This window comes from Xiphophorus maculatus, chromosome 14 (assembly GCF_002775205.1).
Source record: "Xiphophorus maculatus strain JP 163 A chromosome 14, X_maculatus-5.0-male, whole genome shotgun sequence".
NCBI lineage: Eukaryota > Metazoa > Chordata > Actinopteri > Cyprinodontiformes > Poeciliidae > Xiphophorus > Xiphophorus maculatus.
In genome coordinates, this window is record NC_036456.1 from 24265511 (window position 1) to 24283978 (window position 18468).

Below are 18468 nucleotides of genomic sequence, written 5' to 3' on the forward strand. Positions count from 1 at the left end.
AGTGTCTAAGGTTATTATATTAGCACAATGGGTTGTAGTTTATAGGTTCTGATTTAGTTTTAAAACTAAATGGTATATGACCTCAGGTATTTTAGAGAAACATATAGTTCTGTTGTGAGACATCTTTTTCAGTCAATTATATTCAAAATGTTCCAGTTAAATACAATACTCTAAACCACATGTGGCCTCATACTGTTTAACTTTAAAAATGAATCAGAACCTACAAACTACAACCTTATGTGCCGACATAATAACTTTACGTGTTTTGTTCTAATTAAACAAGATATATTCATACTCAATAAATTAAAATATGAAAGAAAATGTGGTATTAACATTAAGATTAAGGGTAACTTTGGTTACTGACTTCAAGTAGGTATTAAGCATTGTTCTCTTTAAGCCTACATTTATGAAGTAATTTTTTCATTAATTTGTCTATCTAATCTTAAATTTTCATGTTTTTATTAAATGTAACCAGAAATTAATCTAAATAAACAGAAACACAAGGTTTTAAAGCATCAGTCTATGAGTCATTATTCAAAGTACTGTGTTGTAATAGGGTTAATAGAGAAAATAAAATGAATGAACATCACAATAATATTTTTATTTTCTAAGTAATACTGTAAATTAAAAGAGTTGATTTAAAGCGGAACTTATGCATCGTTCACAGTTTCTTCAGTACAGCCACACTGAAACACGGGGAAGATAAAAACAGAGCACACGGGCTAGCCTTAGCTTTTCTTTTGTTACACGGCTGTTTGAAGACGAGTTTGAGGTTTAGCTAAATATCTGAGTGTTTACAGTAAAATAATGTCTTCAGTTCCGCCTCAGAGAGAGTTTATGAACGAGCAGGTAACTCCTGCTGGAGAAACATTCACAGAGTTTAAAGAAATCAACGTTAAGATGGAGGAAGAGATGGAGGATCAGCGCAGACTGATGGATTTTACCCGGATACCGAGGATCATCTTACACCGGATTGGTACGAAACACCTTCATGTTTTACTGATGATATTTAGAAACAGGTTAAAGACAACAAGAGACATGGTAGGATTTTTTGGGGGGTCGACGTTGTACTCAAAATAAAGCAAGAATAACAAATCTGTCTCAGCTGGAAATATTGAATAATTAGAATGATAAACCCTGACCTTTACTATTTGCAATTCATTATATAAGATCAAAATGCAGTTTATGTTCCGTGACTCCCTCATCTTTACCTCACCAGCTTAAGAAAGTACTGAAGGTTGTGTTTAAAATGATTAATTGTATTTATGTTTTGAGTTTAATCTTAAATTCATGATTATTTAGGTTCATTCTATGTTAAATTATGGCTCATATTTTGTGTTCTCTGTTATTTGGATACATATAGAAGTAAGTCAGTTGAGTGTTGATTGAAAAATGAATATTGACTTCATTAAAAATCATGCAACTTTTGCCATAGATTAGTAGTTTAAAAACTATACACTCAAAATTAATGGCAGAGACAATGACAGCAATGATTCTCAGCTTCTGGACAGAGAGAATAAATGGTTTGAAACAGAGTGAAAGACTCCATCTTTGCCAAGAAAAAACTAAAAAACACTCTGAATTTCTTTCAGTATTTCATAAGTACAAAACAGAAGTTACTCTTCAAATTCTTCAGTAGAAGACAAATTGTAGTCTTTGATCACACTTAAAAAACTTAGTTTTATCCCAAATGATCCAAAACAAATGGTGCAAAAACTGTTAGTGTTTCTTTATCATTCACTTTGTTTAGCATCTTTTATTTACTGCTGTTTAAAAATTAAAAAGCCTGGACAAAACTAAACCAGTCAAATCTGAAATATTCCAAAACAAGCCCCAAAAACAAAATGGAAAATGTTTGTTCTGCTTTGTTAAAATACACTGAACAAAAATATAAACGCCCAATGTCAAATGTAAGAGCTTTAAGAACATTCTGTTACGCAATATAAAGAGAAACTCAAAATATATTTGTACTAATTACTGATCTTCAAATTGGACTTGATAACAATCGTGATGTGGCCAGTTGTAGCGGATTGACAGACCTTTGAACATGAAAGGGGTCAGGTTGAGGAATTTGATTTTTCAGTATCTTGTGTGTCCGCCAGCTATGTCTCAGAGCAACACATCTTCTTCGCATGGAGTTGATCAGATTGTCCATGGTGACCCGCATTGCCTGGAACTGGAAGCCGGTCCTTGACACGCCCATCCAGAACATCCCAAAGATGCTCTATCGGGGACATGTCTCCGTTTGGTCCGATAATGGACATTGAGCCATTCAGCTACCGCTCTGGTGGACATCCCTGCATCCAACATGCCAATGGCACGCTCTAACTTGCGACATTTGAGGCGTTATGATTTGTGACAAAGTTTGATATTTTGGGGTGGCCTTTTATTGTCCCCAGTCCAAGGATTGTCCAGTTGTTGCTCATTTTGTCTGATCACCCTCTGGACATGCCCCAAACATGCACTGGGTAAAAAACAACTCACTGAATAATGCTCACTGACAGCATTATACACAAATCAAGACAAATATTAATTTTGTACATTAAAATGACAGCAAATGCTCATTTACAGTTGTTGACTCCACATGGCAACAGTATTTGACATGGGGTGTTTATATTTTTGTTGAGATTTAAAATAAATAACTGAAACAAAAAAATAACAGTACATGATAACTTTTTTTATACTGATAACTGATAGATTTCTCATTCCAGGTCCCAGTAATAACTGATAACACACCTGAAAACAAGAAAGGCTCGTGTAACATTAGCACTTGAAATTGATGTAATCCAACTGGCAAAAATATAAAGCTACACACAAATTTTAAGTACTGTAATAAACACTAAATGAAATTTAAATTCAGCTTTAACTTATCAAAGATTTTGTTCTGTTGTAATTTATGGCTTTACATTTCATTCTGTTGTCTAAACATCTAGGTTGTACTTGTGTCCCTTCTTTAAAATCCTCTTCTCCATCTCGTCAGGTTTTCTCCATGCTGCAGTTTTAATTTTTTAACCCGAGTTTAGGTGGTTTGATAAAATTGTTATCTCGATTCTCCATGTTCTTTGTCACTTAAGTTGCTGAGTTGTAGATGAGTTTCATCCTCATAAGATTCCCTGATATTAGCTGAGTTTAGGGTCTGGAAGTTGATCTTCTTTCCTCTCAAAACCCGACTTCAGTGTATTTAGACGTCACTGTTTCAGCACATCCAGTGGTAATTCTGGTCTAATATTACTGTTTTCCAATCCAGCATTGTCAGACCATTACTTAATCTTTTGTTAGTCTACAAGTTTCAATAGTTGAGATTAAAAAGCACTTTAGGCATTCAATGTTAGTATTTTATGTCATGCATATCACATAAATCACATATTTTATGTGATATGTATTTACATAGAGGAAGTAGATTTTTGGAATATTTACTGGGAAGACACTGAGTTAAGCTATCATATTGTTTGCTCAACCAGAAGTTTGTAATATATTTTGACTCTCATCTAGGTAAGTTAATTTGTCATATATATAAGTTTTTAATTTTAAAATAATAAAAAAAATCATGTCGAGATGAAGGTTTCAATCCTTGACTGACATTTAAAAGCTTTTGTTTTTTTCTTTTGTCCAGATCTGTGTAAAAAAGAGGAGGTTCTCAATGAGCCGAGCAACCAGGAGGAAAACTCCAATTTAGATCAAGAGGAACCAGAACCTGTGCAGATAAAACAGGAACAAGAGGAACCAGAACCTCTGCAGATAAAACAGGAACAAGAAGAACCAGAACATCAAGAGTCCAAAGAGGAAGAGAAGCAACTCTGCATCAGTCAGGATGATGAGCATCTTGTGCTGAAACAGGAGACTGATGACATTTTGGTGAATCCTTCTAATGTGCAAAGAATCCACAATGAAACAGAACCACAGAGGAACCAACTCATCTCTCATGGCTCTGCTGAGGATGAGAACCAGGATCAGGAAGGAAGCAATTCTGAAGAGCCAGGAAAAAAGAGAAAGGAAGAACAGAAACAAAAGGAGAAATATGAGAAAACTAAACAACAGAAAGGCAGAACTGACACTGAAAAACAAAAAGAGCACAAGAAAGCTCACGCAGGGCAAAAATTATATTCTTGTAAAATTTGTGATGAAACCTTTTCTGAAAACAGTAACTTGATGAGACACATAATAACTCACACAGGAGTAAAACCTTTCACTTGTTCAGCTTGTGGGAAAAGTTACAGACAAAAGGCTGGTTTAATTTATCACATGAGAAGTCACACAGGGGAGAAGCCATTCTCTTGTGAGAATTGTGGAAAAAGTTTCTCTCAAAAAGGTAATTTAAATGTTCACATGAGAATTCACACAGGTGAGAAGCCTTTCTCCTGTGGGACCTGTGGAAAGAGTTACAGTGAAAGAGGGACTTTAACTAAGCACATGAGAATTCACACAGGTGAGAAACCTTTCTCATGTGAAACCTGTGGAAAATGTTTCTCTAAAAAATATCATTTAAATGTTCACCTGACAATTCACACAGGTGAGAAGCCTTTCTCTTGTGAGAATTGTGGAAAAGGTTTCTCTCAAAAAGTTCATTTAAATGTTCACATGAGAATTCACACAGGTGAGAAGCCTTTCTCCTGTGGAACCTGTGGAAAGAGTTACAGTGAAAGAGGGATTTTAACTAAGCACATGAGAATTCACACAGGTGAGAAACCTTTCTCCTGTGGAACCTGTGAAAAAAGTTTCTCTAAAAAATGTCATTTACTTGATCACATGAGAATTCACACAGGTGAGAAGCCTTTCTTCTGTGGAACCTGTGGAAAGAGTTACAGTGAAAGAGGGACTTTAACTAAGCACATGAGAATTCACACAGGTGAGAAGCCTTTCCTATGTGGGACCTGTGGAAAGGGTTACAATAATGGAATTATTTTAACTCGTCACATGAAGATTCACTCAGACTAGAAGTCTTAGGAACGAAACACCTCAGATCCGTTTTGGTATCAGATCCAAAGGAAAATCTGGTGAGATGACATAAACAGCAAATACAAAATGTTGAAGTCAACAGATTCTTCCAGGCTGCTAGTGATTCACTGTGATTGTGTCTTTCACTGTCTGACCAAGATAAACCTGAGGTCTACTTTTGCCTAGCAGCTTGTTTTCCTTAAACCAGTTTTTTGTTTTAATTCTCAGTCGTATTTGTACTTAAGATCCCCATCAGTATCCCATTAGATACTGAAGTTAAAGAGGGGAACACATTCAGACAGGATTAATTTCTGTCGGTTTCAGTTTTCGTGGAGTTCTGTACCATGTAGAATAATTGAGTTTAGCTTTTACATTTTTGACGTTTCTGTGTATGACTGGATGTAAAATACTTTACAAATGAAAGCAGTGAAATGTTCTTTGTGGAAAACTCCCTGCTGGAGCCAGCGTCGTGACGTCAGAGACATTATTGGGGATGTACCACGCGCCTGCGCGTATTCATGACTCTTGACTTTCAGTGTGCTTCGCTAGCAGACACATGCAGTTCTGTTCCAGCACCTCACTAAAATGTTGAATTCTTTGTGTGTACGTGTGCGTTGATGACAATGTAAGTACATAATTCATTTCATCCGCTCGTGTTTCTTACACGCTGTTTAGTTCGGCAACCGTGTAACCTTGGTTACCGCGAGCTCCAACGTATTTTGATGAGGAAATGCCTATTTCTTAAATGCTTGGCTAAACGCTCATTTCTTGGTTTAACGTTACAAGAATAGTTCAGTTTGAGAGTTGTCTGGCAGTACTCTGAATTGTAGTGTTATTTCTACTATTCTGAAGACGTTCAGGACGGTAAACTAGCTTCCAAATGTAGCATCGAGCGCTTATGGAGCCGGTATGTTCGAGCGGATAATCATTTTCTCGATCTTGCGGCGGGAAGAACCGCTTCTACCATTCGTGGTCTTTGTGCGCCACCCTGTGGTCATTAAGTGTACTGCATCAATATGCTCTGTATTAACACTTTGAGTGCCTAGTTCTCACCTATATTATCCTGTTATTACTTGTTACTTGCAGTAATTCTCTTCCTTGTTACATTAATGTTACTGAAGTGTTATTGAATTGCAATTACAATTATATATATTGTTAATGTAACTGGATGTGTATTTGATTCTACCTGAAATCGAATATTTTGTATACATTAGAATTTGTATATGTATATGTGGAATTTAGATGTATAATATTCTAATTATTATTTAATTATTATTAAATTCTTTCTCCTGCTTAATAAAAGACAGGCTCTAATGCAGAGAGTCAGAACGCATGGTAAACTCCTTGGACAAGTGGTTTGCTATGTTTTCTCCTTCTGTAGAAGTTTGGTTGAAAACTCATAAACGTTGTCTGTGGTTCTTTCTTTGTATTTAGGTAAACAAAATACCTATCAGCCACTTCCTCAGAGACGTTCACAGCCAATGTCATGTCGCTGGCGTTGGGTATTCCTGGAGCAGGCGTATCCACACTGCTGGATCCTCCACCGCCGGGCACCAAATGTCATTCCATTGCCGCAACTTTGCTGTCAACGGTAGTGGCAACCTCTGGCAACTTCTCCTCAACATCCATTTGGCGTGACACTGTATGCTTTAGGGCACAAACTTTCATGTTTTCACTTCTTTTTTGGCAACATGAACCATTTTTTCACAACACAGTCAGTTATTCTCCATCTTTACAAGTCAAAACAACAATTCTCTGTGTTCCTCTATAATATATGTTGTCATTTACTGTTTAACTTCAAAACTGAATCACAAAATACAAAACTATAATATTAGACTCTGTTTCACAAGCTGAAACGATCACACACAAGAAATTAAAATACCTTCTAATATGGTTCTTTTGTAAGATTAAAAGTATCTTTTGATAACTGACTCCAAGCTCACATTTCTAAGTACTTTTTTTTAATTTTGTGTCGGTATGATGTAATATTCTAATCATAAATTAGCTGAGGAAAATCCTCATAATCAACAGAAATAAAAGGCTTGGAAACTCCCGTTTGTGTGTAATTGTTTAAATAAATGAACTTTTCGTTCATATAATAAAATATTTAGTATAATTGTATTTTGAGAGGAGGCTCAAAGCGGAAAATTCAAGGTGGAACTAAAAATCGTTTACAGTTTCTTCAGTGCAGCCAAAGTGAAACACACAGAAAGCTACGGAGCTCACGAGGTAGCATTAGCTCCTCTTAGAAGGTAGTTTGAAAACAGGTTTGGTGTTTTCGGTAAATATTTCCGTGTTTTCAGTGAAACTGTCTTCAGTTCAGCCTCAGAGAGAGTTTATCAACGAGCAGGTAACTCCTGCTGGAGAAACATTCACAGAGTGGAAAGAAATCAACGTTAAGATGGAGGAAGAGATGGAGGATCAGCGCAGACTGATGGATTTTACCCGGATACCGAGGATCATCTTACACCGGATAGGTACGAAACACCTTCATGTTTTACTGATTAGTCATTTTAAAGAGAGTTTTTAGACAGATAAATCATCGTTGTGTTCGGAAACATATTTAAAGAATCCGCTCAAATTGTAAATATTAAGCAGAAGTAGAAAATTTAACCGGGGCCTGCCAACGTTTGGACCCAGCGTTCTGATGCTAACAATTAGCATCAATGCTAAGCTTAGCTAAATAGTAGTCAATAGCCTGTGGAGAGTCACAAGCATGTTGACTAACATGGACTTGCACCATTCAGTTTGTTAAAATTAGTGTATAATCCAAAATGAGCCAAAATGCTAATGTAAACCTAAATGCTGCCAGTAGCATGTGGGCTATCATTAGAATGTTGTCTTACATGGACTTCCTACATTCAGTGTCCTAAACATGGATAATAATTAAGAAAAATATCTAAAAGCTTATTTTAGGGAAAAAGCTAATGCTTGCGCAGCAAGGCAGCGCCCTAACCTGAGAGGAAAAGATAATGCAGGCTAATATTATTGCACTGTCTCTGTGTCGCCCTGCGACAGACTGGCGACCTGTCCAGGGTGACCCCGCGCACCAGCACCTCCCAACCCCACTAGGGATAAGGGTGTTAGAAAATGGATGGATGTCCCTGGTCTTTTTTGGATACAGTCACAAATGTCAATTTAAAATTTCTAATATATAGAGAGGCTATCCCTGACGAGCTTTGGTCACATATCTTAATACGGGTACATAAGTCTTCTATATGTGCTAGGCACTGTCTTATTCAATGCAAGCTTGTGCACCGCGTTTACTATACCAGGGCTCGTCTGTCTAAATTTTATAGCACGGTTTCCCCAGTTTGTGATAGGTGCCAACAGTCTCCTGCAAACCTTATACACATGTTTTGGTTGTGCCCCCAGCTGAAGAGTTTTTGGACAGAGATTTGTTGTTATATCAGACGTGGTTGGCAGAAAAATTGATCCGAACCCCCTGAGTGTTTTGTTTGGGGTGTTTTCGGGGCCATCTCCTTTGTCCTCTTCCCAAGAAAATTCTTTGTCCTTTATGACCATTATTGCAAGGAGGATAATTCTTCTTAAATGGAAATCACCACAACCTCCTTCTTTCATACTCTGGTTGAGGGATATTGTTTATTTTCTTAAACTTGAAAAAATTAGGATGTCACTATGGGGTTCCTCTGACAAATTTGTAGACATCTGGCAGCCATTGCTATGATTGGTTGGTCAAGCTAATTTCCATTCTGTCCCTGTCTAGTCCTTCGTGTATGTATTTGTCTGCTCATTCTGTGTCCTTTCTCTCGGATTTTCCTTTTCTTATGGTTCCATATTTACTTTCCTGGGCACAAACTGTACTTTCTTTAGGTGTGGCAGAATGCATCTTAATTTTTATTTATTTCAAAACATTTTTTTTTTCTTGTGTGTGTCCTTGTTCTTATGACTTTTTCTTATTGCCTGGGAGTGATTGGAGGTTGTTTTGTTGTGTTTTTTTGTTTTGTTTTTTATAACTTAAGGGAATTGTATGGTTTGTTTTATATGTATCACATTGTAAATGTATGGCTATGCAATTCCTGTTAAAAACCAAATAAACAAAGTTTGAAAAAAAAAAAAAATTCTAATATATACACATTTAAAGAGACGTGTTTACATATTCTTAACTCGTTGGCGCATGATTATCTATTGTATAAACGTAATAATAATATTGTATGAACGTAATAATTATATTGCATAAACATATTTTCATGTCCAGGAGGTGGCGATAATATGCTTGTAGTGCAGCATAATGAAGGTTAGTACAGGGGCTAATAGGAGTTGGTCAGGTTTTCCTTCATGTTTGGTCTAAAACAGAGAGATACTGATGCTGGTTTGCATTGTGGTTGAAATCAGCAATAGTATGCGCACTCTGAGCTGGATCCTAAACAGAACAGGACTGCACAGAAGGAAACGTCAGTCCGATCCTCCAGCTGTGGTGGCGATCCTAACTGACCGCCTTGAACGAAGCTGAAGTTGGCTTCTGGTTGTAGCTTCTGATTCAGGAAACGGCTAAAGGGCGATTATAACAGAATGAAAGCTTCTTCACTCATAACAGAGGCTCAAATGTCTTTGCTGAATATTTTCTGTTCAGATTTTTTATTTTTTTTGCATAAAACAATACATTGGTTTCCTCCAGTGTATTATAAGCCTGGTGGCCCGCCATGCTTTACTAGACCTCCTGCCAGGCTAAGCGTTGCTTGATTTTCTTTTTAGAAAAGTTAATAATTGAGGGAGAGAGGGGAAGGATTGCTTAATTAATTAATTAATTAATTAATTTATGTTTCAATCTTAAAGCCGGATTGCAAACGTCTCAGTTGTTCTGACAGTTTCACTTTCGGAGCACATTTATTTCTAAAACATTTCTAGGTTTATAGTTTATGCATTTAAAGCCGGTGTTCTGTCAGATTATCTTACACTGTCACAATAGCATACATGCAGTGAGTACGCATGCCTGCGCATTAAGTAGTCCGACCGTCAGAGGAGTTGTCAGTTCAGCACACGCGACAAGTTGTGACGAAAATAAGCCATTAAATTGATTTAATTGATAACCAGATAGATATACATGCATTGTCGTGGTTTCTACTTTACCGTTAAGTCAGGATGTCATACAGTTGTTAATAGCAAAGTGTTTGATGATTCTATGTAGGGGTGCAACTACATACTTTCTGAGGTGTATGCGAACAGGTCACCTCCCTCTCCCCCCAACATAAAATCGTACAACTCATCTTTAATTAAAGTATAAATAATAATAAATGTATATATATGTGAATAAATTGCTGCCTACAGGACAATTAAAAAAGAATGAAACAAAAAACAGGGCAATATTTCATCATTTAATATATAAGTGAGCCAAAGAGCCACTTCTGTCAGCCTATGTCTAGAACAGCCTATGGGCTGCAGGTCTGAGGCTTTTTGTTAGCATGTTTTCTATCATTCTTATAGCTTGATAGGAAGCCTGATCCAAACTGGCCACCCACATTAATAAAATGGTGAAATAATCCATCCTTCCATCCATCCATTCATTTCTTCTGCTTTATCCGGGGTCGGGTCGCGGGGGTAGCAGCTTCAAAAGGGAGGCCCAGACTTCCCTCTCCCCAGCCACTTGTTCCAGCTCCTCTGGGGGAATCCCAAGGCGTTCCCAGGCCAGCCGAGAGAAGTAGTCCCTCCAGCGTGTCCTGGGTTTTCCCCTCCTCCCGGTGGGACGTGCCCGGAACACCTCACCAGGGAGGCGTCCAGGAGGCATCCTGACCAGATGTCCGAGCCTCAACTGGCTCCTCTCGACTTGAAGGAGCAGCGGCTCTACTTTGAGTCCCTCCCGGATGACTGAGCTTCTCACCCTATCTCTAAGGGAGAGCCCAGACACCCTATGGAGAAAACCCATTTTGGCCGATTGTATCCGTGATCTCGTTCTTTGAGTCATGACCCAAAGCACATGACCGTAGATGAGGGTGGGAATGTAGATCAACCCGTAAATTGAGAGCTTCGCTTTTTGACTCGGCTCTCTCTTCACCACGACAGACCGGTACAGCGCCCGCTTGACGGAAGACGCTGCGCCGATCCGCCTGTCGGTCTCCCGCTCCCTTCCTCCCCCATTCGTGAACAAGATCCCCAGATACTTGAACTCCTCCACGTGGGGCAGGACACCCCCCCGGCCCGGAGAAGGCACTCTATTTAGGTCCCGCAACGACAATTTAGCTGACCTTAATATATCCCGTGTTTTGTTTTGGTCATTATAGTTATTACACTTATTAAGATGTGTGTGATAGGTGTGTCTATCAGACATTATAGCAATACGGAATAAATCGTGTATTGGTTCAATCCAGGGCGTAGACAACAACCGCCTGTCATTTTAGGCTAGCTTAAGCTAACCTGAATATTTACAACTCTCTTGTTGATACACTGACATTACTTACCTTCCGTCTTTCAACCACTTTGAAAAGCTTTTCTTTGTCTCTCCAACATCTTTATCACTCCCCCTTTTCTGTTTTGTGCGGGGAGAGCCACTAGCAGGAAGGGAGGGGCAGCTAATCAGTGCTGTTCCTTTGTTATGGATCATTTCATACACAAACAGCTGTTAAGTTCATAAAATGCTGATTAGAAACAAAATTCCCCACATTGTTTTTGCGCTCCCTCTAGTGCAGCGCCCCTATGCGTTGCATACAGTGCATGCTCACTTTTTGCGTCACTGATTCTATGTTGCTGATTAAATAAAATCATATGGTAATGACAGTATTTACTTGTCTGACAGATATAGCCGTCAGTTCGTGCCAAGCGTATGATGATCTGATAAAACACCAGCAGAACGGACCAATCACACAGCTGGTGCCTCTGCGTGTTGCCTCCAGTGCTGCCGTTGTTTTATCCCTGAAGTTTATCTCAGCGCGGATTGTGCGCGCCTCCTTTGCCTCAAACTGGACACAAGCTGACCTGTATGGATATTTACATCAACCCCCTGTGAGGAACTATGATTCTTTGGAGAACTCTATGTTAGGGCTGAAACGATTCCTCTAATGGTTCCAGTACCTCGATTATTAAAAGTCCTTGAGGAAACTTGACCTGCCTCAAAGCTTTGTTAATTTATGTTTTATTATTTAGTTCTCTGTGTTTCGGTCGGGACATTATGTGCGTTGCGTGGAGCTCTGACTTCCACCTCTGAGTCGTTGACGAAAGCTAAGTGTTAACAGCGTAACGTAAAATTTTCAAGTTCAGCCCTTGGAGATTTTATTGATTGATGATAACGCCCTGGTGTTCATCGTTTTTGGGGGACCAATAAGCATCCTTAAAATGACTGGAACGATGCCTTGAGTACGGCAGCCTTTCTCCTCCTGTAGCTTCTGGTTCAGAGCGAACAGCGGGAAGAGCGCTGCAGGAGTATTTATACAGGTGAGCGGATAGACTGAATACGGTGGGCGGCTGAGTAGCTGATGCTTACAGTGTAAACGTAGCTTCACGGACGAACCGCACAAGAAATTTCATATTATCCCATTCTGAGCAAACGGGTGGTAGAAATCATCGTGACGGTACATGACTGGTAGATGAGTTTCTGAGTGTGATGAACGAAGGTGCCGTAAATATCCCGTATTGCTCCCCCCCCGTTCTTACTTTCGTCCTCTGGTCCAACGGTTCCCAGACTTGCGTTTGTCTGTCCCCTGGTCTGTTTCCTCCCCTCCACCCCTATCTTATGTTCTTTCGCCTGCCCCACCACTCCAGACGACATTTCCCGTATTCTCCAATCCAAAGCTTGACAGGTATGGGGTATTAAGGAAGAATAATTTAACATTAACTTTGGACAAAACGTTTGGCTCTTCCCGGAATCCCTAGCGGGCGGTGCTGCAGCTAGAGAAAATGAAACAACAACAGAGTGCGTTGACGTCACAGATCACAGAGTTTAATCCCATACAAAGCAACGCATGAATCAATTAACAAAGCTGCAGAGGTACAGAGATATGCATTTTTCTCATAAAAATAAAGACAGACAAGGGGAAGACAGACAAACACAAAACAAAAACAAACAAAAAGGCAAAAAATAGTGGCCGCTCTCTCTATATTTTCTCCTTACACGTAATCTTATACTAAAGAGGTGATTCCCTATTTAATTTATGCAGTCAAGGCGTTCCTCCTGTTGACCAACTGGAAACTCCCTTAGGCACTCAGAGAAACTTGGAACTCCCCTCATTTACGGCAAAGATTGGAGGGCCGTCTGGTTTTTGTCTAAGCAAAAGGGCGGACCACTTAGTGCTAATCCCTGTCTGGTACGGGCGGATCCCTGGCGCCGAAAAGTCCTGAGATGAGATTTCGCAGATACCTCTGAAGTCTCTTCCCCCAAACTCCCGTACTTCTGCCCCATCGGAATGCTAATTTTATGGCTCTGTGTGACAGCGGGAGGCCCCTGCTTGTCTGAATGCCTGCTATTCGGCCCCATCCCGCATCTCAGACAAAACCTGTTCCAAATAAGAGTATTGAATATAACTTTTACACATGTCGTAAGATTAACTGTATTAAGCACTAAAAATAATCGTTTTTCCTTAACAGGGGCAAGGTGAGAGTTCATCTATTGAACTCACTGAAGATGAATACATAAACTAAAATCTGGAGCATAGACATTTGTTTATAAGTGTATTTGTGAGCCTGCCTTTTTATTATTAAACTGAATATAATTTCAGATCTTTGTATAACTTTTCTTCAGGTTAACTTAGAAAGTGTGATATTATTGTTACAGGTTAGTTTTCTAAACTACAAAGAAGTAACTGTTAGGGATTCTCAAATATGAAAAACTGGATTGATATTGATATCTGATAGTAACACTTGTGTTATGCCAGATTTACCAATAGTATATTTTATAATTTTTTTATCCCTTTACTCGATTAATCATAATAATCAATAGATTGCTCAATTACTAAAATACAACACTACTATCCATCCAGTCATCATTAAAACCAATTTATTAACTTATCTCTTGTGTCTATATGCTGAAGTGACAGCGCCTCTTAATTTGCATGCATACTCAATACATATAAGCTATTCTGACAGAATAACGGCCCAAATTTAAGTTAAAGAAGGTCAGTGTTAGCCCCACCCAAAGCCCCGCCCTCCACTTTGATTGGGGAATTATTTTATGGGGACACTGCAGGAACTGGAACCAGGTGATGATAATAATGATCACAACAATTAAATGTATATTTAATAATTGTCTGGACTGGCTGCTAAGTTTCCATTTCAATAATGTAATGACATATTTAATAAATTGTGTATTAAATTAACGCTTTAAATTATTATATCATTGTCCATTTTCACCTTTCACATTTAATCTTCCAAATTGTCCAATATTCATGTCAAATATTTTCAATAGGATCATTTTGCCATTATTTTCTGCATGTTAACAACAATCACCCCACTGTTACCAATTCTGCTGCGAATCGCAGGAAAGTAAAGCCTGAGATTTAGTCGTGCTTTTGAAAGTTTGTGTTGAGTGTGTGAGTGGAGCAATGTCTGACAATATCAGTGGGTGAGATTAAAAAAATAGTTAGTGTTTTGCGTTAGGCATTTTATGTCACTATTTAATATGATATATATCCTGCAGCTACATGGAAGAGGAAATTTTTATGTAATATTTGACAGGAAGCCAATAAGTTAAGCTATCACCATCTTGTTTGCTCACCTGGAGGTCCATAATATCATATTTTGACTCGCATCTAATTCCATTCTGGTCAGAAGAACCTCATTGGTTGAGTTAATGGTCATTCTTGTAAGACTGTGATTTTAGACTAACCCAAGAAAATCCTGTTTTGATGCATCAAGAGATTAAAGTGTAGGATTCCTTGTTTGATTGACATTTAAAAGCTTTTGTTTTGTCTTTTTGTCCAGATCTCCCACAATGTTGTGTGTGTAAAGAGGAGGAGGTTCTCAATGAAACAGAACCACAGAGGAACCAACTCATCTCTCATGGCTCTCCAGAAGCTGAGAAGCGGGATCAGGAAGGAATCAATTCTGAAAACCCAGGAAAAGAGAGAAAGGAAGAACAAAAACAAAAGGAGAAATATGAGAAAACCAAAGAGCAGAAAGGAAGAACTGACACTTCAAAACAACAAACACACAAGAAAGCTCACGGAAGGCAAAAATTACATTCTTATAAAATTTGTGATGAAACCTTTTCTGAAAACAGTAACTTGATGAGACACATAATAACTCACACAGGAGTAAAACCTTTCACTTGTTCAGCCTGTGGGAAAAGTTTCAGACAAAAGGTTGGTTTAATTTATCACATGAGAATTCACACAGGTGAGAAGCCTTTCTCATGTGTGACCTGTAGAAAGAGTTACAGTGAAAGACGGACTTTAAATAAGCACATGAGAATTCACACAGGTGAGAAGCCTTTCTCATGTGGGACCTGTGGAAAAAGTTTCTCTCGAAAAGGTCATTTAAATAAGCACATGAGAATTCACACAGGTGAGAAGCCTTTCTCATGTGGGACCTGTGGAAAAAGTTTCTCTCGAAAAGATACTTTATATGATCATATGAAAATTCACACAGGTGAGAAGCCTTTCTCCTGTGGGAATTGTGGAAAAAGTTACGCTCATAGAGGGACTTTAACTATGCACATGAGAATTCACACAGGTGAGAAGCCTTTCTCTTGTGGGAATTGTGGAAAAGGTTTCTCTCAAAAAGGTCTTTTAAATGCTCACTTGAGAATTCACACAGGTGAGAAACCTTTCTCCTGTGGGACCTGTGGAAGGAGTTACAGTGACAGAGGGACTTTAAATAAGCACATGAGAATTCACACAGGTGAGAAGCCTTTCTCATGTGGGACCTGTGGAAAAAGTTTCTCTGTAAAATATCATTTAAATGTTCACTTGAGAATTCACACAGGTGAGAAACCTTTCTCCTGTGCGACCTGTGGAAAGAGTTACAGTGAAAGAGGGACTTTAAATAACCACATAAGAATTCACACAGGTGAGAAGCCTTTCTCATGTGGAACCTGTAGAAAGAGTTACAGTGAAAGACGGACTTTAAATAAGCACATGAGAATTCACACAGGTGAGAAGCCTTTCTCATGTGGGACCTGTGGAAAAAGTTTCTCTCGAAAAGGTCATTTAAATAAGCACATGAGAATTCACACAGGTGAGAAGCCTTTCTCATGTGGGACCTGTGGAAAAAGTTTCTCTCGAAAAGATACTTTATATGATCATATGAAAATTCACACAGGTGAGAAGCCTTTCTCCTGTGGGAATTGTGGAAAAAGTTACGCTCATAGAGGGACTTTAACTATGCACATGAGAATTCACACAGGTGAGAAGCCTTTCTCTTGTGGGAATTGTGGAAAAGGTTTCTCTCAAAAAGGTCTTTTAAATGCTCACTTGAGAATTCACACAGGTGAGAAACCTTTCTCCTGTGGGACCTGTGGAAGGAGTTACAGTGACAGAGGGACTTTAAATAAGCACATGAGAATTCACACAGGTGAGAAGCCTTTCTCATGTGGGACCTGTGGAAAAAGTTTCTCTGTAAAATATCATTTAAATGTTCACTTGAGAATTCACACAGGTGAGAAACCTTTCTCCTGTGCGACCTGTGGAAAGAGTTACAGTGAAAGAGGGACTTTAAATAACCACATAAGAATTCACACAGGTGAGAAGCCTTTCTCATGTGGAACCTGTGGAAAATGTTTCTCTGTAAAATATCATTTAAATGTTCACTTGAGAATTCACACAGATGAGAAGCCTTTCTCATGTGGGACCTGTGGAAAAAGTTTCTCTCGAAAAGATAGTTTATATGATCATGTGAAAATTCACACAGGTGAGAAGCCTTTCTCTTGTGGGACCTGTGGAAAGAGATACTCTAAAAGAAGGACTTTAACTCATCACATGAGAATTCACACAGGTGAGAAGCCTTTCTCTTGTGGGACATGTGGAGAAAGTTTCAGGATGAAAACTCAATTACTGACACACATAAAGATTCATATGAGTGCCAAACAGTGACATGCGATGAGGCTCATAGCTGTTGAGGCACTGACTTACGATGTACAAAAACAGATACAATACATGTTGTTACAAAAATTTTGCGCATGCATACAACACTGTAGAGCAAAAAGACTATTCTTTTACATGTTATCCATAGCTGGGTTAACTAGGTGAAACTTAGAAATGTAGGTATTATGGATTGTTGTTATGTTGCTGTATGGTATTTTAATATCTTGTTCAATGTGCCCCTTTTTAACTGTGTGCTCCTGCCCATCCAAAGGTCTCTGCATGGCCCTGTTCATATGCATGGTAAGATTTATTATTTTTACCCCCTAGCTTGGTAGTTCCCAGAGTGCTAATATTGTTAGCAGCTAACTTAGTGTTGAGTCCTGGACAGAAAATGTTTATTTGGTGGGACTTCCATGCTAAAGAAGCTGAATAAATTAATTATAACCTACCCAGCCATACAGTCTTTTCCTGATCCCCGTCAGAATTTCTTGCAGCATCCAGGTCACATGTCTGAAGCCCAGAAATAGAACGCTGTGATGTTTGTTTGAAAAAAAAAAAAACCCATCAAATATTATTGAGATCTAATCAGATTTTGATGTAGAGATAACAGCGGAGAGATTTTTATTTTCATAAATGTTTGTTACACAGAAGTCATTGTTAAAATTCTGCTGTGAAAATGTGTTTGTACATGCTCTGCATTATCAAAAATATTTTCTCACCCATCCAAATGATCAGAATCAGTTGATCCAATCCCTTTAATGGCAGCTGTATAAAACGAAGCACCTAGGCAGACCAGAACCAGATTAGTGTGACACATATTGTGAAATAGATGTTAAAGACGTTTAGGTTCTACAACAGGAAACCAGGTTCATAACAGTATATTGGTATTTTATACAGCTGCAAAGTGACTTTTGTTTCTTAGCATTGAGGAGCTTCAGTTCAACACTTTTTGTTCCTTTGGGAGGCTTCACAGTGTTTTCCTTTGTTATTTTATATTTCTAACATATTTTCTTTGTACGTTTTTAAATGAGTGATTAATAACATCTCTTTGCTCAGTTACTTGTATGATGATACAAGCTAAATAATAACTTTAATTGTCTTTGTGGCTTTAATTAAAGTTATCTGTCTTCTTACATCTTGTCTCTTCAGTGACCTTTCATGTTTTCACTTCTTTCTATGGAAAGAATAAATAAGAATAAGAAGAATAAATACATTTTGATAACTGACTCCAAACTCACATTTCTTAAGTAATTTTTTTCTTCCATTAGTCAGTATCAGTGTTGTATAAAGTACTGAAATCTCAGAGTCAAGTAAAAGTACAAGTACCTCTCCAAAATATGACTTTGGTAAAAGTCCAAGTCACTGACTGAAATGTTACTTGAGTTAAAGTCTTAAAGTATCTGAAACTTCTTGTACTTAAGTATGGAAATTACTGTAAAAATGGATGTACTCAAGTAATGTAATGAAAAGTACAAGTAAAAAGTAAAACAAAGCAAATGCAGTTTGAATGACATTTTTTATATTTTGGTAAACTTGTCAAATACACTTAAAATAATGTACACAACCA

The 18468-nt window shown here is 38.2% G+C and overlaps 2 protein-coding genes across 2 annotated transcripts; both read left to right on the top strand.

Annotated features, from left to right (window-relative positions):
- Positions 1 to 708: 708 nt before the first annotated feature.
- LOC102224633 (zinc finger protein OZF-like) lies at positions 709 to 6329 on the top strand. The gene is made up of 2 exons (XM_014475556.2): positions 709 to 976; positions 3614 to 6329. The coding sequence occupies exons 1-2, from the start codon at positions 808 to 810 to the stop codon at positions 4933 to 4935; spliced, it is 1491 nt and encodes a 496-aa protein (XP_014331042.2). The 5' UTR covers positions 709 to 807; the 3' UTR covers positions 4936 to 6329.
- An 802-nt stretch (positions 6330 to 7131) lies between these two features.
- LOC106700337 (zinc finger protein 260-like) lies at positions 7132 to 17505 on the top strand. Its single transcript, XM_023346921.1, has 2 exons — positions 7132 to 7412; positions 14803 to 17505. The coding sequence occupies exons 1-2, from the start codon at positions 7337 to 7339 to the stop codon at positions 16908 to 16910; spliced, it is 2184 nt and encodes a 727-aa protein (XP_023202689.1). The 5' UTR covers positions 7132 to 7336; the 3' UTR covers positions 16911 to 17505.
- Positions 17506 to 18468: the final 963 nt, after the last annotated feature.

Coding starts and splice junctions, on each gene's coding strand:
- LOC102224633 (XM_014475556.2), top strand. CDS start 808: ATGTCTTCAGTTCCGCCTCAGAGAGAGTTTATGAACGAGCAGGTAACT. Junction 977..3,613: donor GATCATCTTACACCGGATTG/GTACGAAACACC, acceptor TCTTTTGTCCAG/ATCTGTGTAAAAAAGAGGAG.
- LOC106700337 (XM_023346921.1), top strand. CDS start 7,337: ATGGAGGAAGAGATGGAGGATCAGCGCAGACTGATGGATTTTACCCGG. Junction 7,413..14,802: donor GATCATCTTACACCGGATAG/GTACGAAACACC, acceptor CTTTTTGTCCAG/ATCTCCCACAATGTTGTGTG.